Source organism: Phragmites australis, chromosome 9, assembly GCF_958298935.1.
Source record: "Phragmites australis chromosome 9, lpPhrAust1.1, whole genome shotgun sequence".
In the NCBI taxonomy this organism is placed as follows: Eukaryota; Viridiplantae; Streptophyta; class Magnoliopsida; order Poales; family Poaceae; genus Phragmites; species Phragmites australis.
The window spans coordinates 14,097,715-14,120,439 of record NC_084929.1 but is presented as its reverse complement, the minus strand read 5'-3'; the positions used below and the strand labels follow the sequence as shown (position 1 = coordinate 14,120,439).

At 40.2% G+C, this 22,725-nt stretch overlaps 1 protein-coding gene across 2 annotated transcripts; it reads left to right on the top strand.

Moving 5' to 3' along the window:
• The first annotated feature begins 1,898 nt into the window (after nt 1-1,898).
• LOC133928662 (E3 ubiquitin-protein ligase hel2-like) lies at nt 1,899-11,894 on the top strand. Of its 2 annotated transcripts, XM_062375097.1 has the most exons (8): nt 1,899-2,206; nt 3,336-3,644; nt 8,939-9,147; nt 9,224-9,272; nt 9,430-9,519; nt 9,615-9,677; nt 9,828-9,882; nt 9,976-11,894. In XM_062375097.1, the coding sequence occupies exons 1-8, from the start codon at nt 2,039-2,041 to the stop codon at nt 11,520-11,522; spliced, it is 2,490 nt and encodes an 829-aa protein (XP_062231081.1). In that variant the 5' UTR covers nt 1,899-2,038; the 3' UTR covers nt 11,523-11,894. The 2 variants fall into 2 exon arrangements, with proteins under 2 accessions (XP_062231081.1, XP_062231080.1); XM_062375096.1 differs by having other exon boundaries at nt 9,828-11,894.
• The last annotated feature ends 10,831 nt before the right edge of the window (nt 11,895-22,725 follow it).

Here is a 22,725-nt window from a genome sequence, read left to right as displayed (position 1 = left end):
TAATACCACCAATAATTCTCAAATAATGCAAGATCTAATTGCAAGAGTACGCGCACGACAATTAGATCACTAGATGAACTCATTTCTCACTGTTCATACTTTCTTAGATAGATTCCTACTAAATTCTTGTGATATTTTATTACTTAGAAACGTGAAAGAAGTACCATAACCTTACCCGAACATCACCCATTGAAGACCAAGTCTACTCGGATTCGAGGCTGAGCTCTAGTCATAGTCGAAGTCGTGGTCTCAGAACATCACATCAATAAAACGGGAATAACTCTCTTATACGAAGTCCGTTTTAGGCAATCTTGGACATTCTGGAAAGCTTACGACGAGCCATTTCTAATAGATATGAGCTCGAACAAATATTTCTTATAGTTTAGTAATAGTCAAAGAAATAAGGTGTTGTACCACTGTTTTAGACCTAGTTGGGTCTAGTAATCGTGTCAGGGTCGGAGTCCAAGTTGTGTACACATCTTTCCATGGCTGCACAACCCTAGGTCGACCTCCTCATGTCCCTTATATACATAGTAGCTATCAAAGTTTAGATTCGAGTTTAGCTTAAATTATTATATTTTAGACAGTTTTGTCGTTTGTGAGTTTGTTGAACCTCAACTCGATTATTTCATTGGTAATTAGCAATAATCAGATTGCATCTAGCTGTTTTTGCTTGTGTTATCGATTTACTTACAGGAAAAACCTTCTTAGCGAGGTCAACCGCGTCTTAGCACGGTTGATAACCACTGAGTAGTGGTGTAGTGGTTGTAAGGATTCTCGATCTGTTCTGTTCAGAGCCTTTGGATCATCAACATCGAAACTCCACCAATCGATTTATCTTATTACCTTTCGAAAGATCGGGTAAACGCGTATCACGAGGCATCTTGTGTACCTACGAGTAGTTTCTTTTCTTCAGAGATCCTATTCTCAGAGATAAAGATATGCCTATAAAATTACGAGAAATCCTAAGGTACTCGAATATGGTAACTATCTATTATTCATCGTTAGAACCGTATAGAAGGATCGACAGTGTATTAGATTTGTATAGTCTATGAGTTTCTATGTGTGTTTCTGAATGAATTGCTCGGTATGCCACCAAACTAAGACATCGAGTTTGTTATTAACCTTTCGCCTGGAACTTCACTTATAGCTAATAAAAAATATATTCAAGAGCTAAAAAAAAGGTTATCTTCTAACTAAACAAGTAGATTCAATCTAAGGACCTCACCGCCGAGCTAAAGAAGAGAGTTTTGATATTGTGATAATTCTTTTAGTTTGCTACAAGATTAAAATATTGGAGTTACTTTCATTTGTTCTTTGATGTTATTCTCATGATTCAGGTCATGACCGATTAAAATATTTACAGTATAAAATTTATGTTTCAACATTTTGATTTAATGTCTGCAGCAATCAAAAATAACTTTTGCAACATAAAGTGTTGCTATGATGCAATTGGATTAGTTTCTTTAGATGCTGTATCAGATGATTTGGGATGTTGCAATATTTGTTTTGAAATGTTGCAGTAGCAATTTTTAAATATTATAATTGTTTAGGATGGTTGATATATTTAGAGGTAAAAAACTCAATTTATAGTATCCGGGATCTTTTCATGCCATTTTTTAGTGTGATTGCACAATTAGTCGAGGCCACTTAAGATCTCTTAAGTGAGCTCAAAGTCGAGGGAGGGTACGAGGTCAAAGTCTAAAAGTATTGCATGCAACATGACGGGATGTTATGGTGCGAATTTTTTCTCAAAATTGGATGCATACATTAAGCTATTTTGATATTTTTTAATATTACAAATATTAATTTCGAATATTACAAATATTAATTTCGAATATTACACACGTTATTTTTTGATATGTTGCGAGACGGTTGAAACTCGGATCCATCGGACGTGCGGACGCTAGAAAGAAACCAAACCGCTTCTCCTCTCCGCCTCTCGAAACTTCTCCCCTCTCTCCGGCCGCGTCCTAACCCTTCCTCTTCCCCTCCTTAGCCGCCGCGAGCCCGCGACCGATCTACGCCACCCGCCGTGATGGACGACAGCTGCGCGGTATGCGCGGACGCGCTGGAGTGGGTGGCCTACGGGCCTTGCGGGCACCGCGAGGTGTGCTCCACCTGCGTCGTCCGCCTCCGCTTCGTGATGGGGGACAAGCACTGTTGCATCTGCAAGACCCACTGCCCCTCCGTCTTCGTCACCAGGGTTCGTCTCTCTAGGGTTCGCTGTCTCTGGACTGGCCCGGGTCTTGATATGTGACGTGGGTGCGCCGGTAGATTTTGAGTTCTAGGGTTTCCGTCGGGTTTTTAGATTGGTTCTTGCTAGTGGAATTAGATTTGGAAGGCTCTTGTTCTGCGATTAGAAATCATGGATGATTTTGAGTAATACCGTGACTATCTGAGGGTTTTGATGTCTTGTAGCTTGATGCGGTGAGCTTAGGGCATCATACAAATTAGTGCTTTTGTAGTTGGAGGTTTGAATTGATCTTAGTGATTCTACGGAGGATGACAAGATCAGTTTAGCTCTGGAACTTTGGTTAGCAATAATTGATGTTCCAAGCAATTGATTTGTTCGAGATTTTGCGTTTATGAGTTATGTGATGTCATGTTATCCTTACTGGCATTGTAAGATAATTTTGGTCCTGAGTGTACCAATGTTGAATGCTATATTAATATATGATTCTTTTACACGCGTGTCAGTAGAATGACTTGCTTAAGGTTTATAATGCTATTTATGTGGTGAGCTTCATGCATGAGAGTAGATTAGGTGTTCTTTGTGAGTTAATAACAGTTGCTCCCGAGTCATATATTTGTTGAGAATATTGTTTTTGTATACTTATAGTTTGATGAATTTGTTGATCCTGTAGGGATATTGTAAATGTCTTGTGAGATGCCTTCCCTAGTTTCATTTTATAAAATTTGACTCGAGCCATTGTGGCCCTGTGGCTATAAAGAAGTTAGTCTTCTACATGGTTTGCGTGTTCGACATGGTTAAGATGGTTCAGCCTGTTTACCAACATTAGAATGGCTGATCAGCACTTATCACAACTTTTGCATGTGTGTGGAACTAATTTTGTACTGCACAGCTTGTAAACTGTGAACATCTATGTGACATAAATAGAAATTTTCATGGGCTTGTATGTGAGCTTGTATGCGAATTGTGATTCAGCATACTTAATTTTTCACATTGCCAACCATAGGAAATGGTATGTAGCTAAAAAGCCACTTATAAATGCTGAAAGACGATTTTGATACAGCTACTAAGAAAAACAAAATATTGCATATGAATAGCATTCATGTGAATTTTAATTATTCTTTCTCTTCCCATTTAACAGGCAATGGGTGATTACACGAGAGTGGTCGCCGATTTCTCTGTGTTCCCCCCTGGGGTAAATGAGGGAAAGGTGGGGAATTACTGGTACCATGAGGATACACAGGCATATTTTGATGATGGCGACCATTACAGGATGATACGTGCAATGTGCCGGCTTTCATGTAGTGTTTGTGACAATGCGGAGGATCAGGTTACTCTTGCTGCTCAAGCAAAGTGCCGAAGCAAGTTCAGTAGCATCAAACAACTGAATGGACATTTGCATCAAGCTCATAAGTTGCACATGTGCACTCTTTGCTTGGAGGGGAGGAAGGTGAAATTCTTGACCACCTAATTTCTACTTAGTTATTGTTGTGTCTTAGTATGCACTAAATTGTGTCATTGTTATGTCATCAACACTTGCTTATTTGATTTAATAGATTATGCTGTTCAAGTTTAGCATGAAACTTTAGACCATGCTTTTGAATGATCTAGCTGATTTGCCTTTGTCCCATGTTTTGTGCACAATGTTTTTTTTTTGGGCCCCTTCATTGTGTATGTTCAATGCAGTACAGGTAGAGCTTTTTGCGCAAGATAATAGTTAATTTTGACTGTTAGTATTTGTTGTTGGTACCTAGGCTGTAACTTATCTAGTGCACTGTTATGGCTTGGTGAAATCTACAGAAATATTTGGTGCAAGTAAATAATTGTTGCCTTCCTGTAGTTCTGTTGCTTGGCGTAATGAGGACTTATTCTGCTTATAGTAATGTCGTGCGATTGCTTTGTGTATCATTTGAGGTTTTTTTTTCAGAGTATACATTTCAAGCATTGGAGACAGTTGAATGAATAATTTTTTTATCAGATTTTTAATGTTAACCAAAACCTTATTATGCTTTACAATTCACATGATTGACCTCATGCTGTCCATTGCTTGTGTGACCTGGTCTTGGGTCAATAAACTAAATAATGCTGTATTTAATACCATATTATTTTGTCTTAGTTTTTTATTATCCTTCTTTATCTTCTTTCCTTATGTATATACAATTATACAGTTACACATCTTTGTTGTCTTGTGTGCACGCGTGTGTACCTGCATACATGTTGTGTTACTTTTATTCACCTAGTCATATGAATGTAGCTTCTATTCTTGTGCCAATGTGGGCCTAATGACTGCCAATTTAGGTTTACATGCATCAATTTTATTGCAATGTTCTGTACTTAGTACTGAAAGTAGGAAAATTTTGAACTTTGAGCTATCATGTGTATGGTATGTTTTTATCAAGGCAATCAAAAGCGCAAGCCTAGGTGCTCAGGCAAGGCATAGCGAGGCAAAACCATCTCAAATTGCACTAGATGTGGCGCGTTTGCTGAGGCTGTGCTGCCATGGTGTTGCATGCTTAGTACTCTTGGCAATCAAAAGCGCAAGCCTAGGTGCTCAGGCAAGGCATAGCGAGGCAAAACCATCTCAAGCTGCACTAGATGTGGCGCGTTTGCTGAGGCAAAACCGTTTATGCATGTAGGAGGAGGATGAGGAGGTTTCTGCACGTAGGTCTTTAATAAGCCGTTTCTTAATTAGTCGTTTGTGCATGGTTCTGAGTCTTGAAGTTTGACTTATAAATAAAGAAGAAAACAGAAGCTGCAAGCAATGGAGCGTAACACCAAAAATCCAACTTGTGTTTGTGTGTGCATTTCCGCTCATGTTAGAGCGTGTTTGGCTCAGGATTTCCAACATCTGGTATCAGAGCATTTGTTGTCGATCCAAGCGCAGCTACGTCGTCGTGGGCTCCAAGGGGTGCGCAGTCGAGGGCTCCTTCGCGCTAAGGCCGCTGTAGCTCACCTACAACTCCTTCAAGCCGGTCGCGACACCGTGACGATGGTGGTCGCGAGGTGGTTGTGCAACACATCGTCAAGGAGGCATCGGGTTCGGTGGTCTACCCCACGCTCACACGGACGAACTACACCGAGTGGTAACTCGTGATGCGCGTGAACCTGCAGGCGCAACGTCTTGGGGAGGCAATCGATCCCGGCAACGGTGACTATCGAGACGACAGCCTAGCGCTATCCGCCATTCTCTGCACTGTAACGTCGGAGATGTTGTCCACTAGCCGTCAAGGACACCGCCAAGGACGCCTGGGATGGGATCAAGACGATGCGCGTCGGTGTTGAGCACGTCAGAGAAGTGAACTCACAAAAGCTGCAACGGGAGCTCAAGTTCAAAGATGGCAAGTTTGTCGATGACTTAGCCATGAGGATCACAAGCCTCACCAACAACCTTCAAGTCTTAGGGGATGAAATCACTGATGTTGAGGTGGTGCGAAAATTTCTACAGGTCATCCCAGACTGTCTCTAGCAGGTCGTCATCTCCATCGAGACCCTCCTTGATCTGAGCACGATCTTGATCGAGGAGGTGACTAGTTGCTTGCGTGTTGAGCAGGGGTACCAGCTCGGCTCTTCAGGTGGTGATCACCCACGCATGACTCTAGGCTTGACACGGCTGCTGAAGAAGACGATCCCCAGCGCTACCGCACTACCAACAACGTTCTCGGTCCAGCCACCCCATGAGGGTTTGCATCGCGCCAACTCGACCTCGACGAGCTTCACATGGTGAGCGTTGAGGAGCTAAGCACCCTCGTTAAGCACCCTCGCTGAAATAGAACAACAGGAATGTTGGCGCCACGCGATGTTAAACGAGATGAAATCTATCGACGACAACGACACGTGGGAGCTCGTCAACCTCCCTAGCAGCCATGGACCCATCGGGCTCAAGTGGGTCTTCAAGGTGAAGCATGACGAGCATGGCGTCGTCGTCAAGTACAAGGCGCGATTGGTGGCGAAGGGGTATGCGCAACGCCCTGGGATTGACTTTGAGGAAGTGCTCGCCCCTGTAACACGCATGGAGTCTGTGCGGGTTCTTGCCGTGGTAGCGCATGAAGGATGGCAAGTTGATCACATGGATGTGAAGAGTGCGTTCCTCAATGGTGTGCTCATGGAGGTGTACCTGGTCCAATCACCAGGCTTTGTCCACGATGGTGTCGAACGCAAGGTGCTCAAGCTGGATAAGGACTTGTACGGGCTACGCCAAGCACTGAGGGCATGGAACTCCAAGCACGATGATAGCCTAATTAAGCTCGGATTCTAGCGGAGGGCCTCAGAGCATGTCGTGTATGGACGCAGCGAAGGCGCATGCCGTCTCCTCGTCAGCATGTACGTTGACGACTTGATCATCACCGAGATCGGTGAGCTTGTGATATGCAGGTTTAAGGAGATGCATAGGTTGTTCAAGATGAGCGGCCTCAAACTTCTATGCTACTACCTCGGCATCAAGGTCTGGCAACGCGCGAACGGCATCACCAGCAGCCAGACAACCTACGCGCGTAAGATCTTAGAGAGTAGTGGCATGACCATTGCAATCCATGTCAAATGCTCATGGAGACGCGACTGAAGCTGAGCAAGAAGAGCAGAAGTCAGCTCATGGACGCGACCAAGTACCACAGCGTCATCGGCAACCTCCGCTACTTGGTTCATACCCATCCTGACATTACCTATGCCACAGGGTACGTGAGTCGTTCCATGGAGGCGCTATGGGAAGATCACCTTGCCATAGTGAAACGTGTCCAGCGCTACATTATTCGGACTCTCAACATGGGCTGCCACTATGCAAGGAAGCTCGATGAGCAGCCACAGATGGCAGGGTATAGCAAAAATGACTTGGCCGGAGACGTTGACGACCGTAAGAGTGCCACGGGCGTGCTCTTTTTCCTTGGTCGAAGCCTAACCAGCTGGCAGTCGCAAAAGCAGAGAGTGGTGGCTTTGTCTTCCTGTGAGGCCGAGTACATCACCGCCTCCACTGTGGCGTGCCAGGCTATTTGGGTTGCCCGTCTGCTGAGCTTAACATTGGCGGTGGCAAGTCCAAAGCAACAGTGCTGAATGTGGACAACAAATTAGCCATCTCTCTATGCAAGAAACCCGATGCTTCATGACAGGAGCAAACACATTGATGCTCGGTATCATTTTATTTGGGAATGCATCGAGGGAGGCAAAATCAACATCGAATCCATCAGCGGAGAGTAGTAGCTGGCAAACACTCACAAAGCCTCGGGCGTGTCAAGTTCATGTTGCTTCGTGCAAAGATTGGCATCGTCAATACCAAAGAACTACATCAGGATTAGGGGGAGTTTGTTGCATGCTTATTAATTTGAGCAGTTCTTTTTTTTTCCAGTTTTGTTTGTTAGATGCATGGCTGTTAGTGCATTTAGTCTATTTTGTTCCTGCATGTAAGAGGTTTTTATTTAGCCGTTTTTGCATGTAGGAGGATTAGGAGGTTTCTGCATGTTGGTCTTTAATCAGCAATTTGTTAATTAGTTGTTTGTGCATGGTTGTGAGACTTGATGTTTGTGGCATGATACAGTATCCGGCATACTCTTTGCTACAGTGACACACAAAGATTATTTCTAACAGTTTGGCTTATAAATAAAGAAGAAAACAGAAGCTGCAAGCAGTGGAGCGCAGCACCAAAAATTCAACTTGTGTTCGTGTGTGTGTTTTTGCTCGTGTTAGAGTGTGTTCGGCTCGGGATTTCCAACAACACATGACAAAGATGCGCTCTCCCTTCCCTATCTTGCCCCTTTTCACCTTTTTTATTTCTAGTTCCTTTAAGACACAACTTGTACCCTTACTTCTTTGTTGTCTTTATGCTCGAATGTTGCTTGAATGTATTCAATTCACACTACTGATCTCTTCTCTCTATTTAATAGATGCAGCAGATTAGGACAACTTTATCCCACCCCATCTTTCTCCCAGTAGAGAGCTGCAGCCCATTGACCCAATCTTCTAACTAGACTATAGAATTAAAACATTCTATTAACGCATACACATGTTGGATAGGGGAATTCACAACTGTTATGTGCAACAATCAGGTACGGAACTTCTTCGTTAAGGTGTCTTGAATTCTAACATTATACACGGGGGAGGAACATTCCTATTTTTATATATATATATATGTGCCTAATGTGTCTTGGGCACTCTTTTTTTTGGGGGCTTGCCTACGGTGATTTAAGGACTTTGCATCTCAAGTGCGCTTTTCGCTTTGAGAACTATGGTTTTTTTCCTTAGTTTTTAGTTGTCGATTTGTGTTAAATGAAAATATGTTTTAGGCATTATTTTCCTACACGTCTCATCCATTTTAAAAGTTGAGTACATCCTGGAGGGTAAAGAATAGATATCATTTCTGGTTTCTGGTTGAGGTTATTGGGTAGACAGATCGGTTACTATGCCCAATTGCCACCATTTTTGCGATAATAAAAAAAGTACTTTTGTCAAATCTGTAATCACCAATTTGCCATCACCTCGTATAGAATCTTTATCATGTAAACTTTGAACTTGGTAACGCATTACTGTTCCGGCTAACTGAGAACTGTTGAAATTTATAATTGCTCTCTATATAGTGTTGTGTGACAGCTATTTTCAGTCTATGTTAGTGATTTGGCGAATTTCTTGCAGTATCTACTGAAGACATATAATCGTATTCTAAATTGGACTTTCTCTGACCCCTGCAATAGATAGTCAAATATGACACTGGCAATTTCCATAGACATGATTGTTTGCTGAAATAGTTCATGTGTTGTGTAGGTGTTCATTTGTGAACAGAAGCTTTATACATGGTCACAGTTAGCTCAGCATATGAAAACTGGCGACTCTGAGGTGGATGGCTCTGAGGTAGAGCGCAGTGGTTTTGCTGGGCATCCAATGTGTGAGTTCTGCAAAAGTTCATTTTATGGAGATAATGAGCTTTACACACATATGTCTAGAGAACACTATTCCTGCCACATATGCCAAAGGTATTGTGCGACCTTTGTACTTAGCTAAGATTAGCCAACAATTTACTCGATGTGTCGGCTTTTTGATTGTTTGCAGGCAGCATCCTGGGCAGTATGATTATTTTCGGAACTATGATGACCTTGAGGTATCTTGTACCAAATTGATTTATTTAGGCCTCTTTTATTCGATATCTGTATTGCAAATTTACTTCTCCTAACTGTACCACTGACTGCTCACTCGTCTTGGATTTACAGTTGTGCTTTGAACTGTATTCTCATACATGTTCTTTTAATTCATTTCAGTTGCATTTTCGAAAAGATCATTTCCTCTGTGAAGATGAAGCATGTTTGGTGAAGAAGTTCGTTGTCTTCCAGAGTGAAGTGCAGCTCAAGGAAAGTTGTTGATTTGTTTCTAGTTTTTAGCTCATTAATTGCATGTGACTGTTGGTTTTTTGTATTCTTGCTGAGTGAGTAATGTATTTCAACAGAGACATAATGCAATGGAGCATGGTGGGCGGATGTCTCGTGCTCAGAGGAATGCTGCACTTCAGGTGTGAACTTGATTCTAGTATTTTTTTTGATTCTTTTTTCCTTTTGTAGTTTCCCCTCTATCCAATGTATCTGTCTTATTAGTAAAAGATTTACTATAATATTGTCAATATATTTGGTTTGGGCTAACTTTTCTAATTTATCTTTATCAGATACCTACCAGTTTTATATATCGCAGAAATGAGGAAGACCAACGGCGTGGCAGAGGTAGGAGGTGTAATGCTCACCGTGATGCATCTGATGGTCATATTTCATCATCTGCGCAGAATGGTAGTGTAACCGTGGACGATGCCCCTGCAGGCCAAGTTGATAAGGTTACAGGGTCTTTACAGTCATCAAGTGTCACTTCTAGTTCTGGGCGAGCAGAAATTGGCCAAAGCTCAAGGACTGGACGGATGCTGGAACAGTTGTCCTTTCCTCCTCTTTCAGACCCAGATATTCCTGATGCAAGAACTGATGCTGTTCCTGATGAAACCTCATTTCCTTCGCTATCAGAGCAGCAATCAAGGTATGCACAGGCTCTCAATCAGAGCGCAAGGGGTGCTGCAAGGCTTGGGGATGAGTCATTATTCCCTCCTTTACCTGGGTCTAGTAACAACAGGGGTGCTGCTTCAACACAACAGGGGCTACAAAGTCTAGCTAAGAGCACACTTGCAGCAAGGCTTCAACATAGTAAGGGCCCTGTGAAAGTAGTCCATACTTCTCAGCCCCGTACCTCTGAAAATCCTGAATTGCTCCCTTCTGTTTCAAGTTCCACCCAGACATGGCCTACACCTGATCAGGGGCTACTCCTGTCTGGTTCTTCTCAGCTTCGAATTGGATCTAAACCAAAAAGAGAAAATGGGTTCATGCCAACTGTCTCCAGTAACTCAGCATGGAATCATGGACCAAACAAGATGAAGCACTCTGTTTCTACTCCTAATCTTGTGTCTGGTGGCTCTGGCCAAGCATCATCAAATACAGCTTATTATTGTGGGAATAAAAGCCAAGAACTGCCCCAAAGTAGCCAAACTATGCCTGCTGATGGTGTCCGAGCTGCAAACAAATCTCTTGTTGAAAGAATGCGTGCTGCTTTAGGAATGGATGAGGATAGGTATTCGGCATTTAAAGAGATTGCTGGTGAATACCGTCAAGGTATCATAGATACTTCAGAGTATCTTTCATATGTTGAGCAGTTTGGACTCTCGCACCTTGTTCCTGAGATGGCAAGGCTATTACCTGATCCTCAGAAGCAGAGAGCACTTGCTGATGCATATTATACCAACATACAGTTTAAAAGCCTCCAAGAAAATGGCGGATGTGGAACTAGCTCGAAAGAGGGTAACAGTAAAAAGAAGGGGAAGGGAAAAGCTCCTGATGTTTCAGAAAGTAGTGCTGCTAAGGCTGCAAAGGATTCTTTAGCAGATAGCTTTCTGGACACTGTAAGAAGGCTTCAATCAAACCACCATGCTCAGGAAGGAGAGTCTGAGGTGCTCTCAAGGGACGGGTATCGACCTTCCAAGGGGATTCAATCATCAGCTGGATGTTCATCTAGTGCAGGTGTGAGTCTAGACAATGATACTGGTTCCATTTCAAAGGCTTCTGGTGCCAAAGATAATGCGGGCAGGGGAGGAGGGAATAGCAGAAGTAACAACAGTAAACAATCAAAGAAGACATCAAAGGTTCTCAGAGCTCGTCTAGGCGACAACTCATTAGCTACACTTGATTTAAGTCACCCTAGTGTGAGTACTGAACATCCAGAAAGGGAATCACAAGGCACACAAGCTCCACAGATGGGATTGCCTGTGCGAGGTGTTTGGAAGGACGGTGTGGGGCAAAAACTCTTTTCAAGCAATGGAAGGAAGTAAATGTCATTTTGCAGCTGTAGTGATTCGTGTCTATATAGCTGGTCAACAATACAGATGAATCCCATTGCGAAATGTGAACATTTTGTGATCGGTGGGTTAGCTAGTCGGTGAAGGTGACGTCATGTAGAAGACTTCTGTGTTTGAATTATGGTTCATTTTCTCAATTTATCAGGCCAAACTAGTGAGGGCGGAACCATGAAAATGTCATGGCGTGATATCATTTTGCCGGTTGGTAATATCTTGGTTGTATCTATGGGTAGACAGGATATTACATGGGCTTTGCGAAGATTCTGGTTTGCACGGGCACTTATATTTACTGCCTGTGGTCAGATGTTCATTACCGTATGGATTCATACAAGTTCTTATTTCTGAGTTGTTACGTGCTTATAGAGACGGGAACGGTAAATCCCCTAATCGAGTTCATTTTCATATTTTCTTTTGAAAATGGGAAAGTTGAAAATGAGTACGAACTTGAGAATTTTGAGATATCGAAAACTGTTGGGAGCGAATAGTAATGTACAGCAGAGAGAATAGCGAGTGAATCTCATTGTTCCTTTCAGTGATTCAACGTTTGAGATGAATGGGTGTCTTCACATTGGGGAGACACGTGTTCCTAACAGACAGGATAACTTCTAATAGTGACCCTTGGTTATCATCGGTTAATCACAACTCATCATCTTTATAAATAATGTTGAATACTAATTCAAATACCCTATGGAAAAATATGAGAAGATATGTACGTGTAATATGCCATCAAAAAATTCTTTAAAATCACAGTGGGAAAAATTAAGAGAAAATGATATGGCATATATATGTGCTTGTATTTGATGTTATCGCATTAAAAAACTTATATGAGAAACCCTATTGAAAAAACTCACTATTGAAAAAACTCATAATAGAAAATAGTGCAATATAAATGATTTGATGATTATAACATGTTATATATTAGGAGTTTACTCACTCTAAACTTTGCAATTCTTAAAATCTTATCTTATCAATTCCATGAATGAGATAAATATATTGGTAAAGACTTTGTGAATTTTTTTTTAAGATTATCATATGATATTGTTTGCAAAGTATCAATCTTACCATTTTTCTTTAATTAATGAGGATAAAATAATTTTTGGTAATATGCTATGTGATATTGCACTTTATGTAACATGTATGCATTACATGTATGCATTTGAGCAATACAAACGGTATTATCTTTATAGATAACGGTAAATAATTTTGATGAACTAATACCACACAATTCTTGTATGCGGTTAATCATTTTGTGAAGCCATACACATTTATGTGATGTTTCATATATTTATTTTAAAATGATTAGTGGAAGTAGTCACAAGAGTCTGATGTGATGACTTCCATTAGAAGGTTGTTTCACAAAATTTGTATGTGATCTGGCATTATATGGATCAAATAATTAACAGTACATGTACATCCAACCATAGTCATATCTTAGGTTTTCTGATAGAATAGACTAAGATTGTTTGTACCTTGAAAATATCTGAGAATATTCTTTATTCCTGCCCAATGATATATTTTAGAGTTGTGCTATATTTAGTTAGCAAGTTATCTGCAAATGCAATATCAACTTGAGATTTGAATGGATGTTTATCCATATGAAGGGATTGAATGACCATATGGATTTTGATAGATATAATGTATCCATATTGAATTTCTTCAATATCTTCTGGATATATGCAAACTAGTATAGAAGTATTTCTGAGGGAATATGCTCAAGTTGTAGACCTAAGTAAAATTTGGTTTTACCAAAATCTTTCACATCAAATTCTATCTTAAGATGACTGTGTGTTTCGTGTGTATTTCCGATGATATGGAGATCATCTACATACACTGAGATGATATAAAATCCTTTTGATGATTTCTTTATAAACACATATGAGCAATCAACATTATTGGAGTACTTCTGCAGAAAGGACCCATTCAGTCAGTTTGTACCATATTTTTATCCAACTATTTTGAGCTATGGAATGATTTTACATAATACATATTGCGATTTACTTTGAAATTCAAAATTTTAAGTCCTTTAGGGACTTTCATAGAGACTTTCGAATCAAGCGACCAGATTCTGCCAATGATATTAAATATCAAAACATAATTTCCATTTAAAATAGAGAGAATGTTTCATTGAAAATTGATGTCGGGTCTTTGTGTGGACATTATTCCATAGAGAGGATATTTTGAGGAGTAGGTATTACTGTAGTAAATACCTCTTTTTTACTGAGCAAGTGTAATTTTACCTCAATTGCTTCCTTCTGTCTAGTCTAGTCTGAGTGCTTGAGGCACTCTATCATGGACATGGACTTTGGCCTGTATCTAGTTGAAGATCTTTGGTAATTTTTGAGTAGAAATATTTATCGACAATTATAGTCCTTGTATGATTCTTTAGAATTAATATAGTTTTTATGAATATACCATTTATCCCTTATAACTTCTTGTGATTTCCCATAACAATAGAGTTAGGGTGTTCCAATATCCCATCACCTTAAAATAGTGCGTACATATTTGCTGGGTCTTGGATGTTGAGCATCCGTAGGCCTTGGATATTGAGTATCCATAAGGTGTCTATCAACTTCAGGTTGATTTGTATTTACTGGTTTTTTCTATAGGTGCTTATAAAAAGCATTATCCCTTGTCCCATACTTTTTTCCCCTCTTATTTGTATTTGGATGTTGAGTGATTTTATTAGGTACCTCCACTCTTTCTGGCACAATGAGTGTGGGGATATGATTTAGTGACACCTTTGTTGTCAGTAAATGTATCTAACGGATGATTTGCAATGTGGTGCAAATTTATAAATCTTTGAATTTCATATTCAGATTCTTTAGTACATGGATATAAGGACTAAATGCCCATATCTAAGGACTGAATGCACGTGGCATTCTAATTATTTTCTAGCATTCTTTGTGACACTTTTGATCTCCCTCTAAAGCCTGAAAATTGTCCTCATCAGTATACCAAATTGTGAATAAGTCCCTTGTTAGGGACTCAGGGTATTTATGGTTGACGGAAAATATACCTCATATAGATCCCTAATTTCTTGTGATGATCCATTAATGTACATTGCAGTGGTGATATAGGTACAATGTAACCGAAACATCACAGATGGGAAATACTTATTTGATTTCTACATACTTAATGGCAACGGGGAAGCTATATGATATGCAGTTGGTCTTTATAGAAATAAGTCTATGGCGCGTAAGACTGAATGACCTCTAACATGAGGTTGGTAAATTGCAATTCTAGAATAGTGGTCTTGCATCGATTTAACCCTTTTAATAAGTGATTTAACCAGACCTTTTTGAGTGTACACATAAGATACTTAATACTCCAAATTAATTCATAAGGCCATACAATAATCATTGAAGGCTCTAAATTGAATTCAGCAGCATTGTACATTCCAAATGGCTTTTATCCTGTGTTCAGGATAATTTCCTTATAATTTGATAATTTGAGCAATAAATTTGTAGATGCATCTATGACTATAATAAAATACCTTAATGGTCCAGATAATGGCTGACTAGGACCACATATATCTCTTTGAATATGTTTAAAGAAATTTAGTGTTTTTTTAATTTTAAGGTAAGAGAGACTCAAAATTATTTTTCTTATGGCACATGTGGTGCATACAAAATCTAAGGATTTTGGGAATTTTACAACATTGATGTTGTGACCAATAGAATTTCTAATAATTTTTCGTATCATTCATAAACTAGGATGATCAAGGTGATCTTGACAAGTCTTGAATTTATCGAGGTTCTGAAAATTATCTTGAGGACAACATGTGTTACGGGATTGATGTATATATCATACAATTCAGATGAAAAAGAAGGAATTCTCTCAAGCACTTGCTTGTCATATCCATTATGATGATGAAAAATATTCATCATTGTTGTCATTATGAGTTTCCAAGGGAAAATATTTTGACGGATATCTTTGGAACATAATAGGGTATGTGTAGAATCAGGATATATGAGTGTATCCTTGATTACTAATCTGAATACCCACAGGGAGAACGATTATGGCTCTGCTAGAATCGACAATCAGTGTACCACGCCCAACAATTGTCTTAATATTTCCTTGCATTTTTTTAAGAGTATGAGAATATTTTATCTCCCTAGATTTTGTATTAGTGGTATAACTATTCATTAAACATATTTTCTTCTTCATCTAATTGTTTCACATAAAATCTATGTAGAGTAAATCAAAGTTAACTTACACATAAAATCTATGTAGAGTAAATCAAAGTTAACTTACACATAAAATCTATGTAGAGTAAATCAAAGTTAACTCATATATAGAATTCATGTCAATAGTATCTATTGGAGATACAAATAATGACAACAATTAAATTACAACATTTAGTAGTACTGAGATAGGCTTATAACAATTCTTGTGGATTTAGAAGACTAATTGAGGTCTCCAAATATACCTTGGGAATTGAATTCCACAAGTATGTTGCCTTTATTGAGGAAGTCATCCGGTTTCTATTGAATCATTCCGGTTTAATGTTCTTGAGGAACATATTGGGAACAACTTGCTTTCATATTATTTCCGGTTTGAACTAAGCTTGAAACTTATCCTCTTGAACTTGTTTTCCTTTTCCAACAAATATGAGGTATAGATTAACCAAATGCTTAGGGGTATGCCATTTCTTGATACGGTGATTCTTACAATCACAATTATGAAAAACTTGAGAGTTGTCATGAACATTTTTTCCTGAAAAATTCTATTGCCCTTATTAGATCCATGAAAATTATGCTTAATATTGCTTTTCCACTTTCCTTTGAATTTCTTCTAGGTGTGGTATTGTTGTTGCAATACACTGTTAGCCAGAAGAAAAGTGGATAAAGTTTCCTCGATCATATCAACAGCTGAGACAGGTTGATCACGAAATCATAATTGCCAGCATATTTTATGAACAACGATGTTATAAGCTGCCACGACTTCAAGTCTAGAAAACAGATAAGTGACCATTCGCATATTGCTTCTGGCAGAAGAAAAACCATTTTGCTGATCATATCGCTCTCTGAGTGATGTCCAAAGAGCATGTGGATCCTATTCCATCAATACTCATTCTTTAAATATAGATGAGGTGATGCCTTAAAAATATAACGCACAATATTTGAGTTAATCAAAGACCTCTAGGCTTGAGGTTCAATTATTTTAGCAATGAGGCCTCGATACGTTAAACTGATGTTTACATCCATAGCGCAAGTTAGATAGTTGCTACCATCCAACATGAGTTTGCCAAACTCCTTATTGGAAATGTGAGCCATGTATTCGATTACTTTACTATGATAGTAAATTAAATAGAATGGAAATGTTGTAATTTGTGAAAAAATTAAATCAAGATGATTCTTGATTATAGATGTATTCTTCTATAAGTAAAAGGTGACAAAATCGCTGCTAATGTTTGGATTCCATTCCTGAGGGAATAGGTGATTTGATAATCACTGCCAAAACATAGTCTCTATTCTATAAATCTTAGTTATACACATCCAATAGTGGGTGAGAAACGTGCTGCTATGAGCATGATCTACGTCCTGTCAGGACAAGCGACACTACTGTCGTAGCCAATGCTATAGTCTCCACTACCTTGTGTTCTACCAACGTTATAGAAGATATGCATCTAAATATTTTGCACTACTATTTGCTATTTATTTAAGCAAAAATATGAATCAAAATATATCAATAGTGATATTAGGTTTTAACATTCAATACAAGACAAGCGAAAATTTGCTGCTAATGTCTCAGACTCCATTTCCGAGGAAGCGGGTGACATATGGTCATTGCCAAAGACATAGACTCTATATATGTTAAATATTAGGTAATAATAAAAATTAAAATTCAATATGAGTATTGAATAATTATTGGTGTAGACCTTCATGACAGGCAAAATATTTGCTACTAATGTATTGGTCTCCACTTTAAATGAAGTGGGTGACACGTAGTCACTGTCAAATACATGGTCTCTGTGCATGTAAAATATTGAAACAATGTTAAAGGCAATCATCATTTGGTGTGGACCCCACAGCAGTAGGTGAGTAACTCACTGCTATGACATTGTACTCCGTCCAATTAAGACGGACAACACTAGAGTCATAGCTGATGTTATAGGCTCCATTACCATGGGTTTTTGTCAATATAAAAGAATGTAATCACCAATATATATTTTGCATAATTTTTTGCAAATTATTTAAGAACATGTGAGGCTCAAATAGATAAAATTGAAGAAAATAAATAATTGCAATAAAGTAATTAAAGAGTGCACTATACTGCAAAGTGTTTAAATAAACAAGTATTAGTGAGGTAATACATGTATTTTGCAGTATTATTGAATATTATGTAATCTACATGAGGGTACGGAATATATATTTACATGAGGCAAATATATCATAACATAATTTGTGGATAGGCTGAGGGCTTAAACATCAATAATAGTGAGATGCTATTATTGCTGGTGCCTAATTTAAGGAAAACCCAGGGGGTTTGATGTAAAAATGGCACCAACTACTGAATTGCGTGTAATTTAATTGAATATTGAGGATTTTCTTATAAAATTAGCGTGACCGGTTTGTTAATGGGTTCGGCCCATTTTGGCTCTTCAGCCTATTTCGGCTAAACTGCACCTGTGGCACGTCGGCCTAATCAACCCACCTAGTATATATAAGGCATGGTAGGGGGTTAGGGTTTCATTCACCCCCGGCCCAGCTCCTCTAGCGGCTACGACACCTTGGCTGCTTACCGACTGCGCTGGCGGCCAAGAGGAGTCTGGCCAGCTGCCGCCAGCCTTCAGGAGGGGACGCTGCTACCGGCCTTGGCCAAGCGTTGCTGCCGCCACCATTGTTAGGTGTGCGCTGGAGGATGAGTGTTGCCTCCTCCCACAGGCTGGCCGACCTCGAATCTGTTCGGGCATCACCTTTAGGGCGGATGCGATGCCAATGGGTCCCACCGACGGCCACCTTTGATGTTTGTCAGATGGTGGCATCGCGCGGTCGGTCACTGCTGAATCTAGACGACGCGACTGGCCTCCGGATGTGCTGCCGGCCACCGCCGTCATTTTGGCTGTGTGCCCCAAGGTGAGCCACCACCGGGAAGGCACTGGCCATGGACGCAGAAGTACAGTCGTAGCCGGGTTTGCCATCGCTGGCTAGCCTGGGCACTATCATTAGGGTTGGTCGCTGTCGGCTTTAGTGTGGCTGAACATAGCCTGAGGGCGGGTTGTTAATGCTGGCCACCTAGTCACCATCATCATCAGGCTGGAAGGAGGCAGGGCCGATGAAAGGATCTAATAGCCCTAGAGGGGGGGGGGGTGAATAGGGCACTAATAAAAAACTAAACCAATTACCGATTTCTAGAACAAGGAGTAACCTTAGCCTAGAATGTATAAAAGCAACTAGACGACCTAGCAAGCTAGAAAGATAAGCACAAACATGCAAGCATATAAAACATAAGTTAAGTGCGGAATTGAAACTTGCATGAAGGAAATGCTAGAAGTAAAATGCGGAATGTAACAAGAGTAGGGAAAGAGGACACCGAGTTTTTTCTAAGGTATCGAAGAGTTGACACTCTCCACTAATCCTCGTTGGAGCATCCACACAAGGATGTTGTTCCTCCTTGAGTCACCAAGACTCAAGTGCTCACTAGTGATTGCCACTTCTCTATCTTCGGATTGGTGGGCGTCAAACCAAGTACACGAGCTTCTCGGGGATCCCACAAGACCTCCAAGAGCTCACCGAGAACACTTCCAATCTCCACGATCGGCTAGGTGTTTCCAACCACCAAGAGTAGCAAGCTAACTGGTCCACTTGATCCCAGTCAAGCCTAAAACAACAGCTAGATGCACACTCACTACTCTTGAAGCACTAATGGAGTCCTTAATCTTCAATTAAGAACTTGCAAATCACTCAAGTGCTCTCCCTTACCTCTAGATGATACACAATATGTATGAATGCTTCTGGGTTGCAAGAGAGACAAATGAAACAAAGTGAGGAGGTATATATAGGTTAGAAGTCCAAATCTAGCCGTTGCCCAACTACTCACTTTTTCTGTGCACACGCCTGTGTTAACACCGGACAATCTGGTGAGTTAACTTTTTCCACATGCTGATTTGACAGTTGTCAGTAGTTGTTGCAAAATGTTCTGTTGTTCTTCCATACAGCATCACCGGATAATCTGGTGAGTTATATTCCATTTCCCCCCAAAATACCAAGCTTCTGTTAAATAGTCCGATGATGACTCCTTTAACTCATCGGATAATCCGGTCAGTTCAACTATGATTTTCTCCAGAAAATGATCATTCTATTAAATAGTCCGGTGTATGAGTCCTTCAGATCACCAGACAATCTGGTGCATATAACTTCAAATTTCTTTAAAAAATGACTCTTCTGTTAAATGCTTCAGTGCAAAATTCCTTCTATCACCGGACAATCTGGTGAGTTCATTTCGAATCTTCACAGAGAAGAAAAATGGTCCGATGAGTATAATCCTTCTCACACCGGACAATCAGGTGAGAACAATCTTCCTGGAACTCGTCCAATTCAATTGACTTTGAGTTCTAACTTCTCAACTTCTCACCCATGGATTTCTTTGAGCTACCTAGTGCTAGATTTTCGCAAGTGTGCATCTAACTATGTCTAGACTCAACTAGATCAAGCTACAAGACTTAGACCCCCTTTATAGTACGGTTAAAAGACAAACAAGAGACCTATAACTACTCCAAGTGTCATTCATTACTTTGTGACACTTAGAACTAGAAGATCCTTAATCTTGATACAAAAGTCTTTTGATTGACCAATAGAATTCTATGAGGGACCAAGAAAAACCATTCAATCATTGTGAATTAAAGAATTGATTTCTTCAAAACATACGCATTAGTCATAATGATATGGTTGTCATTAATCACCAAAACACTTACCACTTACCTAGGGCCTAGATGCTACAGCCAACAATGAAGGAAGCAATGAAGGTGATATGCCCTAGAGGCAATCATAGAGATGATTGTATCATACGTCTATGTTCATGTACTATCGAATAATGTGTTATTCCAAGAATGACTATCATTTACTTTGATTGGCAATTATGTGACTTATTCATAAAACTCTTTGTTTATATCATGATGTTATTCTTAGTCAATCCCTGATCGCATATCATTGTGATAATACATAAGACTAGCACATGTATTGATTGATGATCACGTTTCATGGACCATAGGTATAGAGATACCGGATCAATAATGTGGACATATATGTTAGAAAACATGATGTTGGATAGACCAATCTTGAGATACTGCTGGGATTATTATTTATGATGTGCCATCATTTGTTATCTCAAATGGTGTACCAGTAGGATCCTTAAATCTGAGGTCATCATTGATTCCTAGAATGTGTAGTGGCATACTTTGAGGTTGCTAAAACGCTCTTCCATAACTGGGTAGTCATAAATGTTGATGAGCAATGTTGGTCTGATCTTTCGATAGGTAGCGATAAATCGGTGGGTGGAACTCGACGTTGATGATCCAAAGGCTTCGACTCGAACAGATCGTCTCCCTTGCAATCACCACACCACAGCTCCGTTGGTTATCAATCGTGTCGCGCGGTTGATCTCGCCAAGAAGGCTCAATCCCTGCAAGCGTACCGAGAACACAAGAAAGAACGTAAAAGATGCAATCTGAAATATTGCGAATAGAATTCAAGCACTCGAAGTTGGGGTTCCACAAACACTTGCGGCGGCCTAGTCGGTCCGGAACATGAGCGAAAATCTCACAATTCGTGTGTAGATCAATATCTAAGCAAAACCCAACCCTAATTAGGGTGGCGGCTACTGTATATAAAAGACTAGGGTCGGCCAAGGACCCCTGGACGCGTCCCTAATGGACTCCAACACGTTACACGGCCCAACGACCCAAAAGATGGTGGCGCAGCACCCTGACAGATTCTGGACGTCCACTTGTTTCGACGATTTCCGTTGACTCAGAAAGAATTTGAATATGGGACCAGTCCCGTTGGAAAGTTTATCTCCTTAGCTTTCCAACCATGTGTAGAACGTCGAAAACGGAGTCCGTATGCGTCCTGGGCGACGATTTTAGTGCAGACTGGTCCTGGACTCCGAAACGGACTCGAACTTGATTGGACCTCCACCTTGGCTTGGGCGCCCTTGCTGTTCTTCTCCCATGTTCCTAAGTAATAATACATCACAATTATTCAGTAGCATCCCATCCTTATCAAAATATAAAGGAACACTAAGGAACGAGCTCACCTCATGATTTAGTTGACATGCACGAGCTCGTGTCAATGGACCTATTGTTGGAGGAATACTCGGTGTGTGTGTATCCGAAAGAGTGATGTCCTCATCATCCTCCCCCTCTTGAATTGGAGTCGTCCTCGACGCAATGTCATCTTCTTCTCCCAAGTAAGGCTTTAAATCTGAAATGTTAAATGTGGTACTAACCCCATAATTTGCAGGCAACTCAAGCTTATATGCATTATCATTGATCTTTTCCACAATTTTAAAAGGACCATCAGCTCGAGGCAGCAATTTAGACTTTCTCAAATCAGGAAACCTATCTTTGCGCAAATGTAACCACACAAGATCACCAATTTCAAAAGTAATATGTTTCCGACCTTGGCTACCATAAGTTCTATACTTCTCATTCATCTTTTCAATATTTTCCTTAGTCAACTCATGCATTTTCAGAATCAAATCAGCACGTGTCTTAGCATCAAAATTCAATTTCTCGGATGTTGGTAAAGGAAGTAAATCAATAGGGGCACGGGGGTTAAAACCATACACTACCTGAAACGGACTTACCTTGGTGGTGGAGTGAACTGATCTGTTGTAAGCGAACTCAATATGGGGTAGACACTCTTCCCACATCCTCAAATTTTTCTTCAAAACAACCCGCAACATGGTGGATAATGTGCGGTTCACAACCTCCGTTTGTCCGTCGGTTTGAGGGTGACATGTCGTCGAAAACAGCAGCTTTGTCCCAAGTTTATTCCAAAGTGTCCTCCAAAAGTGGCTCAAAATTTTTGCATCACGATCCGAAACAATGGTGTTAGGCACTCCATGCAAGCGAATGATTTCCCTGAAAAATAAATCAGCTATGTTTGTAGCATCATCGCTCTTGTGACAAGGTATAAAATGTGCCATTTTTGAAAAACAATCCACAACGACA

What these genes read in the sequence shown, in the direction of transcription:
- LOC133928662 (XM_062375096.1), top strand. Translation starts at nt 2,039, where the DNA reads ATGGACGACAGCTGCGCGGTATGCGCGGACGCGCTGGAGTGGGTGGCC. An exon ending in TTTGCTTGGAGGGGAGGAAG is followed by an intron (nt 3,645 to 8,938) that starts GTGAAATTCTTG and finishes TGTGTTGTGTAG; the next exon opens with GTGTTCATTTGTGAACAGAA. An exon ending in TCCTGCCACATATGCCAAAG is followed by an intron (nt 9,148 to 9,223) that starts GTATTGTGCGAC and finishes GATTGTTTGCAG; the next exon opens with GCAGCATCCTGGGCAGTATG.